At 43.0% G+C, this 23,238-nt stretch overlaps 1 protein-coding gene across 1 annotated transcript in view; it reads right to left on the reverse strand.

Moving 5' to 3' along the window:
- The window catches only part of LOC149366971 (uncharacterized), a 104,105-nt gene that overhangs the window by 66,234 nt on the left and 14,633 nt on the right, over positions 1-23,238 (reverse strand). Inside the window, exons 10-19 of the mRNA XM_089553433.1 lie at positions 22,726-22,818; positions 22,040-22,174; positions 19,104-19,220; positions 17,414-17,694; positions 15,243-15,505; positions 10,520-10,744; positions 7,112-7,379; positions 5,325-5,507; positions 3,992-4,213; positions 2,188-2,264 (exon numbers count right to left, since the gene is read on the reverse strand). Of these exons, the coding sequence (XP_089409559.1) occupies positions 2,188-2,264; positions 3,992-4,213; positions 5,325-5,507; positions 7,112-7,379; positions 10,520-10,744; positions 15,243-15,505; positions 17,414-17,694; positions 19,104-19,220; positions 22,040-22,174; positions 22,726-22,818 (1,864 nt within the window). The remainder of the gene's footprint in view (positions 1-2,187; positions 2,265-3,991; positions 4,214-5,324; positions 5,508-7,111; positions 7,380-10,519; positions 10,745-15,242; positions 15,506-17,413; positions 17,695-19,103; positions 19,221-22,039; positions 22,175-22,725; positions 22,819-23,238) is intronic.

The raw sequence follows: 23,238 nt of genomic DNA on the forward strand, positions 1-23,238 counted from the left end.
TGCAACAATACAGCCGGCCTTTTTCCGTGTTTTGTGTGGCCCATATTTCTGCTTGGAAATGTTGTTCGTGCCCACACCAGCTGATGCTAGGAAAGGTTATCAGCAGATTGTGCCTCCATGCTGTTTGCTGTTTTCTCAAGAAATGATGGCCACGCTGGTCAGAAAGACGGCCAATGACCCCGAGAGCCGGTGTGTTTAGCTTGCACTTCAGAAGTTGCTGTGCACGATGGCGTCGTGCAGACTGCCCGGGCGGCATGCAAACCAAGCGAAACCTGGCACTCTTCTATCTCGGCAGCACTTGCTGCACTACCTTTCTCCTGTTTCAATGGCGCTTGTCTGTCAGAGCAGTTGCACGTGGAAGCAGAGAGCCAACTGTTGCTGGCAAGGAAGTCATTCGACTGGGCGTTGTCACCAGAAACTTCGAGACTGTCACTACATGTTATTTCCGCTTTTACAAGATTTTCCAGTTTATCCAGGCTCCGTTTTCACTAAATACGACTTACGTGCAATCTTGGGATCCTAACTGCTTGTTCTAGCTAAATAAAGAATGCTGCTCCTGCTCTCATATCTTTGTTTTTTGTCATCAGCCCTTGCACACTCTTCAAATTATTTGTCTGGTTTGGTTTGGTTTGGTTTATGGGGTTTAACGTCCCAAAGCGACTCGGGCTATGAGGGACGCCGTAGTGAAGGGCTCCGGAAATTTCGACCACCTGGGGTTCTTTAACGTGCACTGACATCGCACAGTGCACGGGCCTCTAGAATTTCGCCTCCAAAGAAATTCCGCCGCCGCGGCCGGGATCGAACCCGTCTTTTGGGTCAGCAGCCGAGCACCGTAACCACTGAGCCACCGCGGCGGCCTCAAATTATTTGTCATTAGCCCTTCTGTATTTGAGTAATTTCAACCAACTTGCTTGTACGCTTTGCATTTTTCCACCATTCATATGTGCATTATTCTGACATGCAGTAGAAAGCATAAATCCTCAATAATCTCTTTGCTTTATTGCATGGATCCATAACTAGCCTTTGGCTAAGGATCCAGGCAGTGATGTTATGTACTGTGCTGAAAAAGTGATAATAATAAAGAACTTTACTGAACTGAATTGACATTGCCGTCAGCGTCCCTTTAAGGACTTTGGGATATCTATCTTCTAGTTTGACATGTCAGGTACTCTCAGAAGTAGCTGAAACTGTTTAGGAGACAAATTTTTGAAACAAAGCAAGACCCAGAGATCAGGAATACCGAAAACTAAAAAGACCGTCAAGCTACATCATCATCACTATTATAACCACCATCATCAACAATTGGAATACATACAGATGCAGGATAATGGTCTATGCTCATGCCCTTTAATGATTCCTGACCCATGAACCAGCAATGGCCACTCCGTATAAGCAAACTTCACAACCTTACCCCTCCACGTGATGTTTTGTGGCCTCAAGCTACGTTTTCCCTTCTTTGGAAACTACTCTGTTGCACTGACCAATCATTGGTTATTTGTTCACTGCATTATAAGTCCTGCCGAAGTTCGTTTTTTCGTCTTGATGTTGGCTAGGATATCACTGATGCACGCTTGTTCTCAAATTTACATTGCTCTCTGTCTCTCCGCTGAGAAGCAAGAGCAGGTTCAGTGAAATAAATCCGCAGGCAGAAAGATGTGTTCACCAAGAGTGCTGGGTAGAAAAGAAGCATCTACACTCTGATCCCACACAAGTGGCCAGTGTTAGTGCACGAGCCAAAGTGTAGAATGGGCTTAGAAAAATAACTAAAATAGAAAACTTCCCGGCCTGGACTGCCAGAGGAGTGCACCAGGCAGTAAAAATGAGTGACCAAGTGTCATCAATATTCTAGCCAGTGAAAAATCAAAATTTTCCCTTTTCAGCAAGAAGACAAAAAGGCAGCCTTCAGTGAGCATATACAGGGCGCATGCCTCTCAACGCTAGAACGTGCATATCCATTTACCTTGAAACATGTTGTCATTCCAAAGCAAAATAATACAGGTTTCAGTATGAAAAAGTACCATCAACCTGCACTAATACTGCGCTTTATCAAATATGAATACTTTTTATCCACTCGACAAGTACATACCAGGCATATACAGTCACTTGAAAAACCTTTCAATGACGTCATGCTAAGATGCAGGAATCCATGAGCGTGAACACCATAAGTACTCTGAATATATTGCGTACCTTTTGTGAACAAGTCGATCTTGAGTTGGCTGTGCTTCGATGGAAGGACAGTATCTATGCCTATCGATGTTATCTCTCTGGAAAAGAAAAGCAAAAAAAAACTAATGTCAAGCTGCTAAGATTGGTCAAATATCTGACTTTGCAAAAAAAAAGAACTGAATATTTATTACATGCCAGCATAAAAACAGTGGCACTAGCCAATTGTAGTCAGGGCAACCAACAAGTATCCTACACTCAGCATAAAAATGCAACAACAGGGAGCAAGCCATGTAAATGTGCTGTTTAAATTAACATACCTAGCCTAACTACTTGACTTGATTGAAACAGACTAAGGGGTTGTGTTATTGTTTTTACTTTTACTTTGGTTAGTTCAAGCTTTCTTGGGAATAAGAGGGGGGTAATAGTAGTTATGAGGTCATTTAGGAGTCAACTCAAGCTTGAGCTTTTAGATGAAAGACTTGAAGGTTAACTATACATAACAATCATGTACATAACCAATCTGCCTACAACTTGCAAAAAGTGACTGATTAGTGAGCTCAAACCATTGAGCTCAAATTAAAAAGCTCCCCAAAGTTCAGCCAGAAAAGGAAAATAGTTGATGACCTTTAACCATTCATGAAACCATTCTGCAGAGCACTGCCTACCGAGGACAATTCTCTACCTAACTTTTGTTCTTTGTAAAACATTATTGCGCAGCTCCTTTTGGCCATGTTGTTTTTTCAACATTTATCCCTGAGAAAATTGAATTTATAAATGTAGCATTTTTTTCCTTCCACTTATTGACTCAAATGCATGAAATCAATCACGAAAAGAGTTCCACCACCACATGATCACCATTCGAAAACGAACAGCAAATTGAATTTACAGTGCACGAAGCCTAGCTTCAGAGGTAGGAGTAAAAAAAAAAAATTTCTGCTTTTCATCCCAGTTTGCTCGTGAAAATGATTGGCAGGGGCGACACCAACCTCTCTATATTGGGCCTTCTCTGACTAATATAAAAGTTCCGTTTTCAATTGCAGTAGCCTCTTTGCCATCAGAATGCAGCAACCTATCAATACAGCTCAAGCTCAGATTGTCACCTTTTTAAAAACCACCATCATCATCATCAGCCCGACTACGCCCACTGCAGGGCAAAGGCCTCTCCCATGTCTCTCCAATTCACCCTGTCCTTTGCCAGTTGCGGCCACCGTATCCCCGCAGAGTTCTTAATCTCATCCGCCCACCTAACTTTCTACCTCCCCCTGCTATGCTTGCCTTCTCTTGCAATCCACTCCGTCACCCTTAAGGACCAGCGGTTATCTTGCCTTCACATTACATGCCCTGCCCAAGCCCATTTCTTCCTCTTGATTTCGACTAGGATGTCATTAACCCGCGCTTCTTCCCTCACCCACTCTGCCCGCTTCCGATCTCTTAACGTTACACCTATCATTTTTCATTCCATAGCTCGCTGCGTTGTCCTTAACTTAAGCTGAACCCTCTTTGTTAGCCTCCACGTTTCTGCCCCATAGGTGAGTACCGGTAGGATACAGCTGTTGTATACTTTTCTCTTGAGGGATATTGGCAAACTGCCATTCATGACCTGAGATAACCTGCCATATGCGCTCCACCCCATTCTTATTCTTCTAGTTATTTCCCTCTCATGATCCGGATCAGCAGTCACTACCTGCCCTAAGTAGATGTATTTTCTTACTACTTCCAGCACCAAGTCATAAAAAGGCCAGAAAACAATGAGGCACAGTCATGTTCAGCACTGCAGTGCAGAGCAAGAAAGATGACAATTGATGTATAGCACAAATGAGCTTACTGGCTGTATGGCTTCAGCACAAACTGCCAGCTAGCAGGTGCTGCCATGAGGAACCACGGTCTCATCAAGTGCGTGACATTGGCGTACGACCGGTCGTGACAGAACTGCAGGCCAGACCATCCCCCCAGAGCATCGCCGGTACACCAGTTGACGTTGACACGCTGGACGTTCCAGTCACCCATCTCTTCAAAACGGTCATGCTTGATCAGCTGATTGGTACGACTGAAAGGAAAATTTTGATGACGCTAATGATGCTGCTGAGTGACAATCGCCTGGTCATACAGTAAGCACAAAAAGGTTAGTCAAAGCAGCTGCCATACATAGTTCATGGCTAAGTGTAAGCTTGTCTGCGTGACACAGGTGCTGTGAGCATGATAACTTAGTGCTAACACCACAAGGAACTGCTCACCAGTTCAAGTACTATGCTCCTGTTGTCGCACAGTAGTGACAACAGGCATGAACTAAAGCCACAGATCACAAGAAGGCTAGTGCAGAACTGAAACTTGTTTATTTCGGCAATCTTGTGCTCCCCCCAAAAAAGAAAGTCAGCTCAACAGCGACGACATCAGCAAGTGCACTTGGCAGTGGTAGATCAGAATGCTTGTTTCTTTGGCTGCGCGCAATTTAAGGATGACATTAAACTTTACAGATAAGTCACCTAAAACACAGATAAAACACCCATCTCCATAACACAACTTCTTGTCATGAGATGCTTAACCAACCGGCCCCTGAACATACATTCAAAGACGACAGTTGCATTTATTTCACTGCTAGCAGCAGTGCAAACTGTGGGCCTAACTCCTGTTTGCTAATGCACTAAGGTAGTGCGTTGAGTGACACCACCATTTGTCGCTCGCAAATGGCTGCTTAGTGGATGCCATATCCAGCTGAAAAACTGTGGACGAAGTATCCGAGATGAAGAAAAAAAAGGAAAGATGACTGTGAGAGGATAATGCTCTAAGCAATGGCTGTGTTTTTATTAAATACGTGATTATGTTTGTTCACCTACCAACTAGCCCAATTTTCCAATATTTTCATCAGATGGCCATTTGAAGATTATTATGACTAAACAGCTCAGAAACAGAGAAACGGCAATGAAGATTTTCTTATTGTAGTCACTAGTAGCATGCCCTCTCATTTTTTTAGTAGCTTGTCTATGATACCAGTAAACGCCAAGTGCCTCGGTGTACCAGAAAGGTCTTGAGCTTTGGGGTTTCATCAAAAGACCAGTTCAGACTGCTGAAATGGTAAAACTTTTTTTTTTGTATAACGTGAACTATGCGGAAATTGCCGCAAGCCAACGGGTGTGAAACAGTGTTTGATATGAACTCACACAAGTTGGAGGATCTTCTGTTCTTTCCTCGGAATTTCAAGCTCGATGCGAGTGGACTGGCGCAGGAGGTTGAGTTCAGCGTTGAGCTGGGTCGTCGTGTACGCCGAGCTGTTGGCCTGGACTCCCATGCGCGTCTTGGTCGGGAAGTCAAGCAGCATACGGTTCAGGAAGGTCAGCGCCCCACTGCAGTTGCATAAATTGCGAGGGAAATGATAGGCTCATTTTGACAATGACACAAGAACAAGAACAAACATTATTGCAGGGTTTATAGGTAAAATTGGTAAATTGGTTTTTGAGGAAAGGAAATGGTACAGTATCTGTCTCACATATATCGGCGGACACCTGAACCACGCTGTAAGGGAAGGGAGGAAGGCGGGAGTGAAAGAAGAGAGAGAGAAAGAGGTGTGGTAGTGGAGGTCTCTGGTTTGGTTTGGTTTATGAGGTTTAACGCCCCAAATTGACTAAGGCTATGAGAGACGCGGTAGTGGAGGGCTCCGGAAATTTCGACCACCTGGGGTTCTTTAACGTGCACTGACATCGCACAGTACACGGGCCTCTAGAATTTCTGGAATAATTTCGACCACCTGGGGATCTTTAATGTGTACTGACATCCCACAGCACACCAGCGCCTCTTATGCTGTGCGATGTCAGTGCACATTAAAGATCCCCAGGTGGTCGAAATTATTCCGGAGACCTCCACTACGGCACCTCTTTCTCTCTTTCTTTCTTTCACTCCCACCTTCCGAATGCCGTAAGGGAAGGGAGGAAGGTGGCAATGAAAGAAGAGAGAAAGAGGTACACAAAGCGAGAATTTGGTATGTCAAGCAGTGCGAAATGTGGCCAAGGAAAATGCAGTATGAGGGCAGTACTCTTTTTTTCCTCACTAAAATTACTGATGTGGAGGAATTTTCATCACACTGCACTGACTTGAGGTCACAGTGTACTGGCACTGTTTTTTAACCCAACATTAATGAAACAAAACTTTGCTTACACCTCTGGTTTCTGTTTACATTTAATGGAATAGCTCAGCTTCACGGCGGTCCAGCAATAGTTAAAAAAAAATTAACTGATACATGATAAAGGGGTTGTAGTCGGTTTAAGTCTGCAGTGAAGCTCCACCCACATTCACACAAAAATTCCTCCACGACAAAAAAACAGTCCTTCGTTAAAACTTCTCTTGTCACCCCCCCAAAAAAAGCTAATCCAAGAAAAAACTTACAAGCTCTACAATTTTGACATCTGGCTTGTTTAATAAAGTAAAATGTTAAACCGCTGGTTTCATTTACTTTTTTGACTGACTAGCGGAGCAATACAGAATGCTGATGATGATGTTTGTAGCCCTCCCTTTGCAACGGGCAATCGACGAAAGTTCGGATCAGGCCGAAACGTCTAAGAAAAAAAAATAAAATAAAAGAAAAACTTTCACTCTTCTAGGTGGACCATGGCCCAGGGTTAACAACTGCTGTTTTTTTTAAGTTGTATCCTACTATAATAGTTTAGCACAAAAGAAAGAAGTTAATATACAAAATGTGCTGCTTGTGAAAAGCACTATGTAGAAAATCCAAAGCGATACTTCGTAAATAAAAAAAGATTAAAAGTATATGCGTAAAGCTGATGATGCATTGCAATCTACTTGGAATAAATACTGCATACGTGTCATCATCATCATCATCAGCCTGACTACGCCCACTGCAGGGCAAAGACCTCTTTCATGCCTCTCCAATTAACCCTGTCCTTCGCCAGTTGCGGCCACCGCAACTGTGAGATGAAGTTCCACCACAACAAACCTTGGGTGGAGTTTGACGGCAAGGTTGCTTGGGCTGGTCTGGTGTGCCTCTGTTCTCATGGACGCCACCAGTGTAGCACTGGTGGTCCAGTTGAGTGGCAGACCCATCATGGTGGGCACCTGGTGATACCCCTCGATGATTCGAATGGTCCGTGTCACATCAAAGGAACGCGGGTGCTTCAGCAGCTCGTGCAGTGGCTCAGGTGGCATAAACATGCTGACGAAGGCTGCCAGAATCTCGCCATAGCTTGAGAATGTCAGGTCAGTGCCTGCGAGATGAAGGAGCAAACCACCATGACCTCAAGTTCCTTTTAAAATACTTTTGAATTCATTCAGGAGCTCTGATGTATTCTTCTTGTGACCATGGCTAGAAAGACAGCATACCACTTTCCCCCTAAACCAGCATTCACTAGAACCACCTATTGCATATGTCTCGGCTATTAGTGGCGTTGTCCATATACAATCTTAACCGCCCATAAGGCATGAGCCATATTTATTTATTTATTTGAACTGCAGACCAATATATTGGCCCATGCAGGAGGGGCTATACAAGGCATTGAAAAAACAAAAGCCAAATGAAATACATGGAGGTTATCAATGAGCAAAACAACAAAATAATCAATGAGCAAAACAACGAAATACAACACTCATTCACTGAAGAAAATGCTTCTCGAGAGCTTTACTGAAATTGGAGGACTGAAAAATGGCCTCGGGAAGAGAGTTCCAGTCGGAAACAGTCTGTATATGTGTGTCTTACATGCATAGAGAGGGTAAAATAGATATAGTAGTTAATAATAGAGAATAAATAGCTAAATAGGATTCTAGAAATTAAATGACATCACTTTTAAGCTGTTTAGACAACTTGTTTTGTCTTTCTTCCCTCGAATTCTTTATAGCGACAGCTGTATATGGTATGTTACGTGAAATTATATCGACGTCAGCGTCGCCCGCACTCTCTCCCTCGCCAATTTACAACATTCCGCTTGTCACGCCGGACACTCACCTTAAACGAATGAATGAGTGACTGTGATACAAGGCCACACCCGAGACGCATGCCTACACCACACCCCTACCCCAGCTCCTCGTGACCTCGACACTCTCAGTACAGGGCATACACTCGACCATACCCGTGGCGCTAGTGTGCTTGCAGCAGCATAAACAACACCGACATCCTACACCCCTACCCACAGTTAGTAAACACTTTGACTGGCATCGGCATTTTGCACCACTCTCACCTGTTGCTGAAAGCCATGCAACTAAAACTGTAAATGTTAGGTTAATTTTTCTCCAGAAAGCACCGGCCAGCACCTTGATACCCTTAATGGGTGTATGCAAAACTCCATAATCATAGTTTCTCTGCACAGCAAAGCTTCCTCCACCACGGTTAAGTGGCCTGCTGGAGACCTCTACCGCAAGTCTCATAGCTTTCGCAATGCTGCACTTAATTCCTCTATAGAAGAGTCTCACGACTGCAGCAAGAGACAGGTGCATGCAGGGTCCACATGTGGGCATAAGACTTGCATGAGGAGTGTCCAGCACTGCACCTAATTTCTGCCTCAAACCCACATTATGCAGCCAGGTTTCACTGTTAGGGAGGCCACAATTAAAAGTTTCAGAAAAGAGTCTACAGTGGCTAGCTGCACTTCAAATTCAGTTAGAGCAGCACACACTATTCAGCAACGTCAGCCTTTCCAGACTTAGCTTAGCTTACACCATGGCTCCCCAAACAGCAAAGCCCTCTCTTACTATTTCCTGCATTTGTTACATCAGTGCATATCATTTTGGCATGAAAGCTCAGAACTAAAAAACACCCCACTTAAACAAAACGCATGCAAAACAGAGTGTGCAGATGCACAGCCTCTAAAAAAAATAGTCAAATTCAAAAACAATCACTGGCTGCATAGCAGAACAATATGCTACGAGCAATTACAGTATGATAAGTCCCAAAATAAAGCAGGCAAAGGAAAAGTCGGGATTGAGGCATGCATAGATTTAGATGCTCAGGGAAGCAAAAAAGCACTACAAGGAATAAAGGGTTCTTCGAAAACCAGTTTGAGAGCCATTGCTCTAGCTCCTTCACCCTCAACCTCCTGTTTTGCACATTCATCATCATATAAGCAGCAGCATAGGCATGCATATGGTAGTGCCTGTTCAAGTTTTCTAGGCAGCAGGACACCATATGGGAAAAAATCTGCATCTCCTTCCCCCATGCCCCCTTGGGGGAGGAGGGGGGTGAGGAACTTCCTTTTACCCTTTCTCTGCAAACCTCCTATGATTATCAGCCTAACTACGCCCACGGCCGAACAAAGGCCTCTCCTATATCACTCCAATTAACCCAGTCCTGTGCCAGATGCGGCCACCATATCCTCGCAAAGTTCCTATTCTCATCCACACCACTAACCCTCTGACACCCATTGCTATACTTGCCTTCTCTTAGCCCTTTGAAGGTTTTTGCCGTATATGTATGGCGGCGGTTTTCTGTCCCGCAAGGTCTTTGCCGTACGGGTACGGTTTCGATCTTCCGTTTGAAATTTTGCACCAAAAGAACAATGCGTGCTCACTGGGGGGTGCTGCCACCTCTTAGGACTTACAAGAAGTGTTTGAATTTTGTGCTGCCTTCTTACGGAGATAAGCAGAACTTATGTCTAGCTTTAGCGCGGCGGCACAGACTGCGGCAACACCCCTTTTGTAGTTTTGGTTTCGCCGCGTGATCACAACAGAGTCGCGCGAAATTTGAGTTTTCTTTTTGTCAGCACTATCTTGCAGGGGCTGCCGAAGCTGATTTCTATCTTTATTGGCGCTGCTCTTAGCTTGCTTATCACCGTTGCTCGCGAGGTATTCTCGCCCTCTGTGGCAACGCGCCTACGCGGTTTCGATTCCGCCGCGGGATCGCAACGGAGTCGCGTGAAACGTGTTTTCTCTTTGTGGGCACTGTTTTGCAGAGGCGGCGAAAGTTGATTTCTATATTTATTGGTGCTGCTCTTAGCTTGCTTATCACCGTTGCTATTCTATTCTATTGAACATTTTCCAGTTGTGAGTGATGCTGTCACCAAAGTACTGTTCCTAATTTTTTTTACTATTTATTCTCGATTGTATACATTTTGTAGATTCAAGATCCGCAATAAAGTAATTTGACCACCTGGGAAAGTTTTCTTCAAAATAATTCGACCCTCAAAGGGTTAGAATCCGCTCCGTTACCATTAAGGGATCACGTGTTACCTTATCTTCGCATTATATGAGCTGTCCATGCCCACTTTTCTCAGTCATTTCAACTATAATACTACTGACTCACGTCTGTTCCCTGATGGACTCTGTTCTCTGTCCGCCTCTTAACGTTACCCTGATCATTTTGCTTTGCACGGCTCGCTGCGCAGTCCTCAATTTACGTTCAAGTCCATTCAGAGCTCACCAAACATGTTCAAGTCCACAACTGGTGTCAGTGACATGCGGCCAGCAGGCGGCATGAGCTCCAGGAGTCTCTTCAACCCCTCCTGGAGCTTGGGGAAGTGCTTCAATGGCCGCTTCAGCCTGGCCGCACCACCTTCGGGGAGGAGCAAGTTGAAGAAGGCCTCCCAGTCCGGCCGCCACTCGCCGTCCTTGAGCTTGGCCGCTCCGAGCACAAACTGCTCGATCTCTGCAAGGCATGCACACAATGTTTGGCACTACTTGAGCTAAGTTCACGTCCCCCAATGAGGAAAATGAAGGTGAAGGCAGATTACACCGAACACTGCTGTTGCCATGGCAGAAAACACCAAAATGGTTTCATTTCGTATTGAACTCATTAGTCAACAATGACCTTGAGGACTGTTATGTCTTTCTTGCATGCGTGAGTATGTTAATAGAGAGTTTTAGTATAGCGTACGTAGACATACGCAAAGGCATAGTGTACGCTATAAAATAGCGTCAGTCGTACTGCGCATGCGCCAAACGCTATTTCAAACCGATGGCTTACGTACGTTCGCGTTACGTACGCTATTTTTTTAATTTAGCGTACGTGCTCTTGCGTACGCAAGGAAAAATAGCATTGTCAACATGGCGGCGCCCATGTCGCCCGCTTCGGAGAGAAAATGTCATGTTATTGGGTTTTAAGGCACATTCATTGCCCTTAAATGGAACGTGTGATATTCGCTTTACCTCCTCTCGCCGACAGCAGAACGAATGAGGGATAAACTTGTCCTATTTTGGATTCTGTGTAATGATTCCGCCGTTCCTAACCCTAACAAAACACCGCCGACTGTGGATTGGCTTGATTTGGATATTTATGCCAAGGTAGTCATAGCCTTGACAAAAATAGCCATTTCGGCTGTAGGGTAGTAGGGGTCCAAAGGAATGCTAGTATGTACCATGACGTTCTTAAAAAACCTTACTCGCTTCGGTTACCTAAAAAAAAATTAAAAAGCTAGGCCCTGCCTCGACTGCGCAGTGCGCGACTCATCGGGGACGCCATGCAACCGGCTATCTACGTGACACGACTTGGATCAGCTTGGCTAATGCCTTGGCTAAGCGCGAAAAATACGACACAAAATGTTTTTGCATTATAACACCAGATTATAACAGCATTATAACACCATTATAACACTGCGGCCTTAGCTATCGTTGCGTTCGGGCGGTTGTACGGTAAACTAAAAGTGCTCTTGCGACTTCCACAGTAACCTCCCGCTAAATGCTTGCGTATAGCGTACGTAAGCGCTCATACGCTATACTAAAACTCTCTAATAAGTAACGTGCGTTTTTCAAAACCTTATTGTCAGATACGACTCAAAAATGCAGTTTAAAATCCCGCTAAAAGGCGGCCCTCCAACAATTGATATCTTATCAGCAACAAATGTAACGCGAACAAGAAAACTGGAGTGCTAACACAAAAATACCAACGTATTAGTAACTGGAGAGCAAATAAAAGTGAGGTTGATTAACACTTCTGAAGAAGAGCCCTCGTGTTTTAGAAGTGAAATTGTCGTATGCTAGTAATAGGCTTCTTCTGGCTAACAGCTGCTTCTTTTGCTGTTCGTGGCTCAGTTGTCTTCTGCGGGTTTCAATTCTTGCTGATATTATGATTGCTGCTATTCCCAAAATGTTGCGGTCAACTGCCTTGCTTCTGCTGGTGTGGTATCACAGCTGGCTGGCAGGTGCAGGGCGGTTGACCACAACATCATGGCAATAGGTAGTGTGTCATTAGATAAAGGCCTCCTTCGAGAGGCATTTGACATTGCGTTTTAGAATTTTATCCAACTATAGCGCAAGGGATGCCCCATAAAACTATTCTGCAGTCACCCCTCCCAGGTCAGCTACTGGGTACCTACCACACAATTCCCCACAAGAAAGCAAGAAATTGGCAAATGTATAAATGCCAGTATTCTTAAAATGGAGTTTGTGGTGCTACTGCGATAAGATGGCCAAACTTTGATGTGAAAACCTGGTTTCTCTGCCCACAGTGTTGAACGTTCTTGTTATGCTTATTCTATTTAGTTATAGAATCAGAAAAAGATAAAAAATACGAGATTATTGCCAAAAAAATGTGCCTTCCTTGAGCCTTGATATGGTGTCTGGTAGATAGGAGCTGTAATTAGCTCTTCATAAGATGCAGAGTTACAGCAAATCTATGCTTATCAGCATACGCTGCATGCAAAAACTCAGTCCCATGATCACTGAGTTTAACAGTGGTGTTAAAACATCCTGCATTCAAATCTACATTTGAAAATCCATGTATCACTGAGTGAAGCATGGCATTTTTAGCCCTTCATGAGATGCAGTTACAGCAAATCTATGCATATCAGCATACGCTGCATGCAAAAACTCAGTCCCATGATCACTGAGTTTAACAGAGGTGTTAAGACATCCTGCATTCAAATCTGCATTTGAAAATCCATGTATCACTGAGTGAAGCATGGCATTTTTAGCCCTTCATGAGATGCAGAGTTACAGCAAATCTATGCATATTAGCATACTGCATGCAAAAACTCAGTCCCATGATCACTCGAGTTTAACAGTGGTGTTAAAACATCCTGCATTCAAATCTACATTTGAAAATCCATGTATCACTGAGTGAAGCATGGCATTTTTAGCCCTTCATGAGATGCAATTACAGCAAATCTATGCATATCAGCATACGCTGCATGCAAAAACTCAGTCCCATGATCACTGAGTTTAACAGAGGTGTTAAAACATCCTGCATTCAAATCTGCATTTGAAAATCCATGTATCACTGAGTGAAGCATGGCATTTTTAGCCCTTCATGAGATGCAGAGTTACAGTAAATCTATGCATATTAGCATACACTGCATGCAAAAACTCAGTCCCATGATCACTCGAGTTTAACAGTGGTGTTAAAACATCCTGCATTCAAATCTACATTTGAAAATCCATGTATCACTGAGTGAAGCATGGCATTTTTAGCCCTTCATGAGATGCAGAGTTACAGCAAATCTATGCATATTAGCATACTGCATGCAAAAACTCAGTCCCATGATCACTCGAGTTTAACAGTGGTGTTAAAACATCCTGCATTCAAATCTACATTTGAAAATCCATGTATCACTGAGTGAAGCATGGCATTTTTAGCCCTTCATGAGATGCAATTACAGCAAATCTATGCATATCAGCATACGCTGCATGCAAAAACTCAGTCCCATGATCACTGAGTTTAACAGAGGTGTTAAAACATCCTGCATTCAAATCTGCATTTGAAAATCCATGTATCACTGAGTGAAGCATGGCATTTTTAGCCCTTCATGAGATGCAGAGTTACAGTAAATCTATGCATATTAGCATACACTGCATGCAAAAACTCAGTCCCATGATCACTCGAGTTTAACAGTGGTGTTAAAACATCCTGCATTCAAATCTACATTTGAAAATCCATGTATCACTGAGTGAAGCATGGCATTTTTAGCCCTTCATGAGATGCAGTTACAGCAAATCTATGCATATCAGCATACGCTGCATGCAAAAACTCAGTCCCATGATCACTGAGTTTAACAGAGGTGTTAAAACATCCTGCATTCAAATCTGCATTTGAAAATCCATGTATCACTGAGTGAAGCATGGCATTTTTAGCCCTTCATGAGATGCAGAGTTACAGTAAATCTATGCATATTAGCATACACTGCATGCAAAAACTCAGTCCCATGATCACTCGAGTTTAACAGTGGTGTTAAAACATCCTGCATTCAAATCTACATTTGAAAATCCATGTATCACTGAGTGAAGCATGGCATTTTTAGCCCTTCATGAGATGCAGTTACAGCAAATCTATGCATATCAGCATACGCTGCATGCAAAAACTCAGTCCCATGATCACTGAGTTTAACAGAGGTGTTAAAACATCCTGCATTCAAATCTGCATTTGAAAATCCACGTATCACTGAGTGAAGCATGGCATTTTTAGCCCTTCATGAGATGCAGAGTTACAGCAAATCTATGCATATTAGCATACACTGCATGCAAAAACTCAGTCCCATGATCACTCGAGTTTAACAGTGGCGTTAAAACATCCTGCATTCAAATCTGCATTTGAAAATCCATGTATCACTGAGTGAAGCATGGCATTTTTAGCCCTTCATGAGATGCAGAGTTACAGTAAATCTATGCATATTAGCATACACTGCATGCAAAAACTCAGTCCCATGATCACTCGAGTTTAACAGTGGTGTTAAAACATCCTGCATTCAAATCTACATTTGAAAATCCATGTATCACTGAGTGAAGCATGGCATTTTTAGCCCTTCATGAGATGCAGTTACAGCAAATCTATGCATATTAGCATACACTGCATGCAAAAACTCAGCCCCGTGATCACTGAGTTTAACAGAGGTGTTAAAACATCCTGCGTTCAAATCTGCATTTGAAAATCCATGTATCAATTAGAGAAGTGCGGCATATTTAGTGACGCTTCCGGAGAATTAATGAATCAGTAAGTTATGTTTAATCCACTTAATCCAGTGAGATTCCTAACTATTAGCTAGAGCTGTACAGTTAGGCAGAGATAGTTAAGCATACCAGAGGCATGCCGTCTCACAACAGCACGTTAAAAACAACACGACTGCAAGGACAAAGAGAAAACAGAACATAAACGCTATTTTTAACATGCGAACATTATACCAAGTAGCCTAACATTTGCACTCGTGCAATCTCACCTTTGAAGAAGATGGTGGTGTCGGCAAAATGAAACTCGGTGCCAAAGAGCTGCAAGGTGACGTTTCTGGAGAAGTCCGAGAGAAGATTTCGCCAGCCACCAAAGATCTCCTCGGAGCCCGCCTTGACGACAAAGTCGCTCAGTTCAGTTGGCATGAACGGCAGCCTGATTCTCCTTTCAAAAGTGCGGCGGTTGGACTTGCGGATTTTTCCAGTTCCAGTGCTACCGTAGTGCTTCTCCGATGTGTAAAGCTTTTCTCCGGGGCTGGAAATATGATACAAAATTGCAAGTCTGTTACACTGTCACCACTGGGTAAAAGTATTAGATATTTTGCGCAGGTACAGCAGTACATTAAAAAAAGATGTAATAAATAAACTGTTAAATTTTAAGACGACTCAGACAACAAAAGATTCCTCTTGCTGAAATAGCTGGAAGCTTTCAGCTTAAAATAAAAATGCACTCATTAAAAAGAAACTTAAGGGGGGACGAGGGTCTTGAAACTAACTTTTTTATTTATGGCTAGAATCTCATGAAATTTTGCACACTGATGTATTTTTCTCTTTTGATTCCAAATATGTAATCATAATTGAGCTGGCGGTCTTAAATCTTAAAGTCTAGATTGTAATTAGGTAATTTCTTATGCAGCTTTAATGAACTTTCTCATTCCATTTTGTTGCTTTTATTTACATGAATTGATAGCCAGAGAGTTCCCATACCCAATGACATTCTTCGTTTTTCTCTAAAGGCAAGTCGTCCTGATATACTAGTCGAGAGTAAAAGGTCGCAGTATTTGACACTGCAGCTCGTTAAGCTAATTGTATATTGCTAGCTATATGTGGCTTAAACAAAAAAAGTAAGAATGTCATCGGTATGGGAACCCTCTGGCTATCAATGCATGTAACTAAATGCAACAAAATGCAATAAGAAAGTTCATTAAAGCTGCGTAAGAAATTACCTAATTACACTCTAGAATTTAAGATAACTTTTGATCTAAGACCACAAGCTCAATTATGACTACATTTTTGAAATCAGAAGAGAAACACACATATGTGTGCAAAATTTCATCAGATTCTAGCCACAAATAAAAAGGTCAGTTTTAAGACCCTCGTCCCCCCTTAAGACGGAACGCATCTTTGTAATCCCAAAAATCACCAGAAACTTTTGAAAATTGTCGCATCCACTTGTATGCCTCGTTTTTATGCTGTCTCGATTTTGTGTTGCTGAAATCGACTGGGAAGTACTCTTAAGAAAAAAACACACTGCATTTCTAACAAAAAGACACTACAGCAGATAAGAAAGGCTTCTGATTTGCCAAGCAGAGCTTGTCACGTGGAAGCCCTTTTCATTGCGATATTGAGCAATTTTCGTGGCAATAAAGGCATCTTTTGCTGCCGGAAAAACGTGAGCAAACCCAGAAGAGCCATAAAATCATTAATTAATGAGAACAATAATTGTATGGAGTTGCCCTGAATGCCCTTTTAAGAGTCAATAAAATAAGAATATATCACAAAAAAGGAATCCATAGCTGCAATGGAACAGATTTGTGTATCATAGTACTGCCGCTCCAAGCGCTGCTTCATGTATAGTACCGTCTGTGTGGTCCAAGCACCGTATTTTGTTTAATACCCAGGCTCCCCGGTCTCAGCATGTACACAACTACGTATATGGACACGGAACTCTCTTCACTCCCTTTCCTCCTTCTCACATGACTGTCTACCCTGCTTGTATGCTTTTGCTCTAAAAGCAGTTCTGCCTCAGACTCCAACCAGAGAACACTTCAAAGACCTTAAACAGCCTTAAACAAAAAGCGCAGCACAAGATATATTTTCGCAAAGTTGAAAAAGAAAGTTTTAAGACCCCCAAAATAAAGTGACCAGTATTAAGTATGTGCATCAATTACAGCACATGCAATGCTAAAAAACTGTAGAGCAAAAGAAAGCGTCCCATGATCAGGCGTTTTCAAGGGAAAAAAACACCTCAGTAAGAGCATTCAGGGGTTCCTTGCACCCATCAAAGTAACCAACAGGTTCCTAATTGTACTGGGATTAGAACCCAGCACCTACCATATACAAGACCACCACGAAAATGTGCCACCACTAAGCCACTGTTGCACCAGCGTAGTAGAATTACAGCCACAACCAATATGCTGGCTGTCAGCTTTCAAAGACTTACATGACGCTGTCACTGTCAAACTTTCCCTGCTCCAATGCTGCCTTCAGCTCTGAGGGGAGCGAGTCGAGGAAGTCCGAAATGGCGTAGTCCACCAGCTCGGAGTGCCGTGGCTCACTGTCCAGCGCATTGGCGACTGCCTTGCCAAACTGCCACCGATCCGGCTCTTTGGTCAGTAGTTTGTACACCGCTATCCGCAGTTCCCATGGCCTTGTGCGGTCGCTGAGCAGACCCCTCGTCATCCTCGACAAGGTGTCGTACGTTGGTCGGAATTCACGCATGGCCTGTGAATTATTGCGAGATAAGCAGAGTCAGGGAGCTTGACAAGAGAACTGGAATGTCCATCGTGCTAAAACGCACTGTCACATGCAGTTTTCTTTCTTGGCATTTGTTCTGGGGTATCAAGCAGGAATACGCCATGTGTAGCTTAATAGGAACACACACCTGATAGGCATTGCTTAACCTCCCCAGCTACTTTGTAACTCATGTTTTGAATCAACAAGTAAGTGACCAAAGAAAGCCTAGTTAGCTTCAATTCATTGACAATTCAGGAACGGTAACAGCTAGGACACACTGAAACTGTACACAGATAGCTGGTCATGTAGTTGCAGAAACCTCTATTACTCTTAGATACTCCTTGTTCAGGTTCAGTATGAAAACTAGCACTTGCCAAAATTTGCTTGTGTTTCATGCGATTACTTGTGCCACATCTCTATGTTGAAAAATTTTTTTGAGCGCCACATCTCTTAAAGGAGTACAGACAACTACATTTGATGGAATGTTTTCATGTCTACGATGATGCGGGAGACACTACTACGCATGAATCACCATGTGGTATTTGCTTATGACGGCTAAATAATTTATAATCGAATTTTCTTGTCATACTGTTTGGGTTTCAACAACTGAACGATGGCTCTGACGTCAAAGTGTGGTTATATGTCACGTGATCCATGGAAACATGTCGACATAATCGCTGCTTCATCGTTTGAATTCCCTACAATGCTGAAGACAGCCTTTTTCAAGAGCCTAAATGACAATGAATCTAGAAGCAGCGATTACTATATTGCAGTTTTTCATGCCTCGTGCGACCTATAACCACACTTCAACGTCACAATCATCGTTCAGCTGTTGAAGCTGAAACCCAAACAGCACAAGAAAGAAATTTGATTACAAATAATTTAGCGGTCATAGAAGAATACCACATGGTAATCCATGTATAATAATGCTTTACATATCATTGCAAGCAAGAAAACACGTACCCAAAAGTTAGGTGTCTATACTCCTTTAGCCCCGCTTTACAGGTTTGGAAATGTAGCCCTCCTATTAGCAAAAAAAAAATACACTCTGGTTACCAAAGACATCTAAGTCTGACCATCAATAGAGCAATAGACCCTTTTTAAAAAGTCTGCAAGCTGGCATTTCCGCTTTGCACACTGACAACAAAAAATAATGGCAGCACATGCAGACGATCGCAAGAAGGCAAAGTGTCAAATGCACTTGCCAACACAAGCTATCGGCATGCGTTGTGATCCCAACAGCCATGCTAACATCTCCAAAGACTCACAGCACATCAGCTGCACCTGTGTTTTCTACAACAGAAACTGACTGTTGCACCATTTCTTGATCAAGCCGCATTGCTGTGAAGCTTCCTTGACAATTTCGGAGGGGGCTAATGAATCCTTCGCGTAGTTACCTCGATTGCGAACACTGCAACTGGAACAGGTAGGTCCCTGTTTTGAGCACAGGCCAGGAGTGTAGCCTCCAACTCAGGGTTGGCGATCTGAGCCACGACACCAGCATTCTTCAGAGCCTACAAAGAAAAGCAGGGGCAAAAAAAAAAATTCAGGGGGCACTTTGACAATCTAAAATGCACGAGGCAAAAGCCTTTCCACGCAACTTTTGCTGCTACTTGCGCAGTAAGCCACCAGCGAGACAAAGGCCGTAGGCACACACGAGGCAGCTATGAGGCGACTTGAATGGATTAGTCATGACTAACTAGTCGTGATCGGTTAATGACTAACTAGTCATGACTAATTAGCTGATGACTAACTAGACATGACCGGTTCATGGCTAACCAGTCATGAGTGGTTAATGACTAACTAGTCATTACAAACCAGTCATGAGTGGTTAATGACTAGTTAGTCATGATTAATTAGCTGATGACTAACTAGTCATGATTGGTTAATGACTAACCAGCCATGACTGATTAGTTGATGACTGGTTAATCCTAGTTAGTCACGACTTGTAACTAGCAATGACTAGTTATGACTTTCACTTCAGATGTAATGGTCATACAGAGTCACAGCTGTGAGTATAAGCTATTAAAAGCTTTTGCCTTAAAATGACTGACGGTCACCATGCCTGTGTAATGCGACAATGTGTGACAGCAGTTTGCGGGACCTCCTCCTTTGTGCCTCGGCTACCGTGGCCCAGAAGCAGGCTTTCTTGCTTTCTCAGTTTTGCAGCAGCGTTTTGTGCGCCACTGCGCACGAAGAGTATGACGAATCCAAAGAGCGGCAGTGTGCACAAGTGCTACTTTGCTCTGCTGCCCACAGAGGGCACCACGGATCCAAACTTGACGCTCGGTTAGTTCGACGGTGCAGCACCGCTCAGCTGACCTTCTCTCCTTTCTTTACACTTCTTCGTTTTTCTACGCCAATGCCTCCAACGCTAATGCCGCTAGCCACGCCTACAGTGTAGTCAGAAGCTGTGCAAGAAAGCACAGGTATGCACCACGTCCAACTCCACCGAAGTGCTTATATTAAAGGAGCAAAGACAAAGAGCTTTCTGATACTCTCTTTTTTTTTTGTTCTTGCTGATGAAGATGGTGCAGAGGGCATTAAGAATGACCCAATGAGCACTGAAACTCTACTGGATATCTTGTGGATGTTAAGGACATCCATGGGACGTCCAAGAGAAATACTAGTGCCCACTGGGGACAGAATTCAGGCAGAAGATATGCACCAGTGTACTTAAGTTAATCTATTACAGGTCAGATTTTCTTCTAGAGTGTTTCCATTTTGGTTTCCACAGACAGTGATGTCAAAGCACACAAGTAATGTGCTCTCCTAAGGTTAGTTTTGTTGTGTTATGCAGTAAACAAAAAGATGGTTTTAAAGGGACACTGAGGAGAAATTGAAGTTGGCTTGTATCGACAGAATACCAGCTCCTGATTACAAAAACGCCACTCATACTGACAACAAAGCTCTTGTAACGTAGAAAAGAGCAAGAACCAAAATACAGGTATCGCCGCCGCAGGCCAAACTCGCAAGTACAAGCGTGATGACGTCATAGGACAAAACAGTGTTGCTAGAACCAATGGTTCTAGCAACACTAGGAGACGAGACGCCACGAATCACTGAGGCGCAGCCAATGCATGCGCAAATCTTCTTGAGGTCACCAGATGGTGCCATGTACCTGGCAGCTACGCGCGCCTGCAGCATCAGGACCAATCAGTGCCTGCTCACCGGCGGTAGGCGGGCTCCCGGTATTCCGCTAACGATAACAAGGTACACGGTATGCTAAAGGTGTCTATTTGCGAGAACTTCGTTGACGACTTTGACAACGGGATCCATCGTAACGCTAGCAAACTGCCGGTGCAAACGTAAAGGAAGCGACGGTAGCGAAGGCCGCAATAGCCGATAGATGCCTTCAATGTGCGGCCGGCGGTAGCTTTCTTTTCGGCTGCTGCTAGGCCGCACTGCTGGCCGCCAGAAATCACGGAGTCTACGTTACGTCATGTGCACGTCATGTTTCACGTCACTTAGTCCTGTGTCGTCATAAGAGAATCCCAAGTTTGAATCAGAGCGGCGGGAAAAAATTTTCAACTTCGAATCCAAATTTCTTAGAAATAAATGCATCTTTCGCTGCCGGCCAAGTGGCAACAAAGCCATGAAATGCCGAACTATCGGATTTTGCTTTAAAAAAAATATTAATAGAGCTCTCCTCACTGTCCCTTTAAGGTATTTTCCACGTAACTAAGTTTAGAAAGAAGTAAGTAACCTACAGAAGTTTCCCAGATAAGTAACGGAAGTATGGGCGTACAGCATATTAAATGGAACTGTGCGTTCCACGATGAAGTTAAAATCTGCTTCACAAAATGACCTGACAATGCCAACATGAAAAGCCTAATGTTGCACTCGAACTGAGCTGGTTTGTAAACCGCTGCATTTTACTGCACGTTACAAGCGTTGATCAGATCCTAATTTAAATGCGCTATGTGTGCTTCCGACTACTTGCCTATAGAATCATGCTGAATGAAGAACTGTGTTATCAGCAGTGCTAACTAACTAGCTGTGCTGATGATGGTGTACTGTGCTCTGTCAGCTTTTGCAGCATAAGCAGTAAGTTGTTGTTCACGCAACAAAAGGTAGCAGCGACTAACATGCACTAAAAAAACACACTTTGGCAGAATTACGTAACAAAAACATGAAGTTAGAAATGCTGTCATACTTAACAAAGCAGTCAAGCATTAGTGCTTATGAGAAGCCTCCAAGCGGAGAGCATTATTTCCTGAAACAATAAACTAATGGAGAGCTGCTCTTTACCACTGAAGGCACAGTACTATACTTCAAGGTAAGTATCAAACCACAAAGATAAAGATGAAATAATCTGCCAGGCATCACCCACCTTCAGCATCATGATAAGATAGTTCATCTTCTGTGGCTTGGTGTACAGTGATGGGTAGGACACCGTATCAATGTCACAATTTCTGCCCAGGAAAGTGGTAACGTGTCTGAGGACTGTATTGAAGATGGGAAGCACCTGAAGTAAACGAGCAACAGTACTGAATCCAAAGTAAACCAACAAAATAAGTCCTCAGATAAGACAAACCAGTGTCATTATGATGTGCATTAAAATAACGATTCACACTGTTAGAAGTTTCTACAAAGATAATTTATTCATGCTTGGTAGATAATAAAAAGTAAGTAGAAAGCTATCCCCTAGAAAGTGATATCTGTGATGAAATGCAAGATGTATGATTTCACAGTGCTTGCATAGTTGATTCTACTGATCTATATTTAGTTTTCTTTGCAACAATAAAAGCCACCAACCAGAGATAGAAGATAGTGGCAAAAAGATAAATATTAACCTAAGTACTCTCGAAGATAAAGGGTATCACGAAAACTACCCAAAATGCTATTCCGCACTGGCATGCAAACACAGAAAATAACATCTTACGGCTTGTTCTTCAAATAAGAGACAAAAACAATAAATTTAATGTATGTGAGAAAAGCATTTGCTTCAAAACTGTGCAGTTGACAATGCCAATGAATGTATTCATCAGAAAGACAAAAAAACTGGCCACAACTTACTGCGTTCTTGTCAACGTTGTTGGCATGATACTTTTGTACCATACGCCCCAAGAGAAGCCAGCACATTCTGTGCTCAGTCGTTTTGCAGATTTCCTGTGTACAAGAACAGAGGCATCAGCCGCCTTTTTCTCAATAAGCTAAAAAATGCAAAGCTGCAGTTTTGTTCCTATTATAATATGTAGTATACTAGTAATAACTGGTTATTGGTATTGGTAATATATTGTGAACATATCGGTAATAATAATCAGCGATTGGTATTGAAGTTGGCCTGTATGGATAGGGCACCATGCTCTAATCGCAAAGAAACCACACTCACCAAAAACAGTTTTTATAAGCTAAAAAAAGATCAAGAAATGAAATACAGATGTCGCCACCACTGACCAATTTTTGCAAGTACAGTGGGTGTGTTGACACCGATTTTTAGGCACGAATCCCAGAGGCTATACTAAACCGTTATTCACTTCAAAATGTTAGCAAACCATCCTTTTCGGTAACGACGTCACAAGTTTGAAC

The sequence above is a fragment of the Amblyomma mixtum genome, chromosome 1, assembly GCF_055824585.1.
Source record: "Amblyomma mixtum isolate Tamu chromosome 1, ASM5582458v1, whole genome shotgun sequence".
NCBI classification, from domain to species: domain Eukaryota; kingdom Metazoa; phylum Arthropoda; class Arachnida; order Ixodida; family Ixodidae; genus Amblyomma; species Amblyomma mixtum.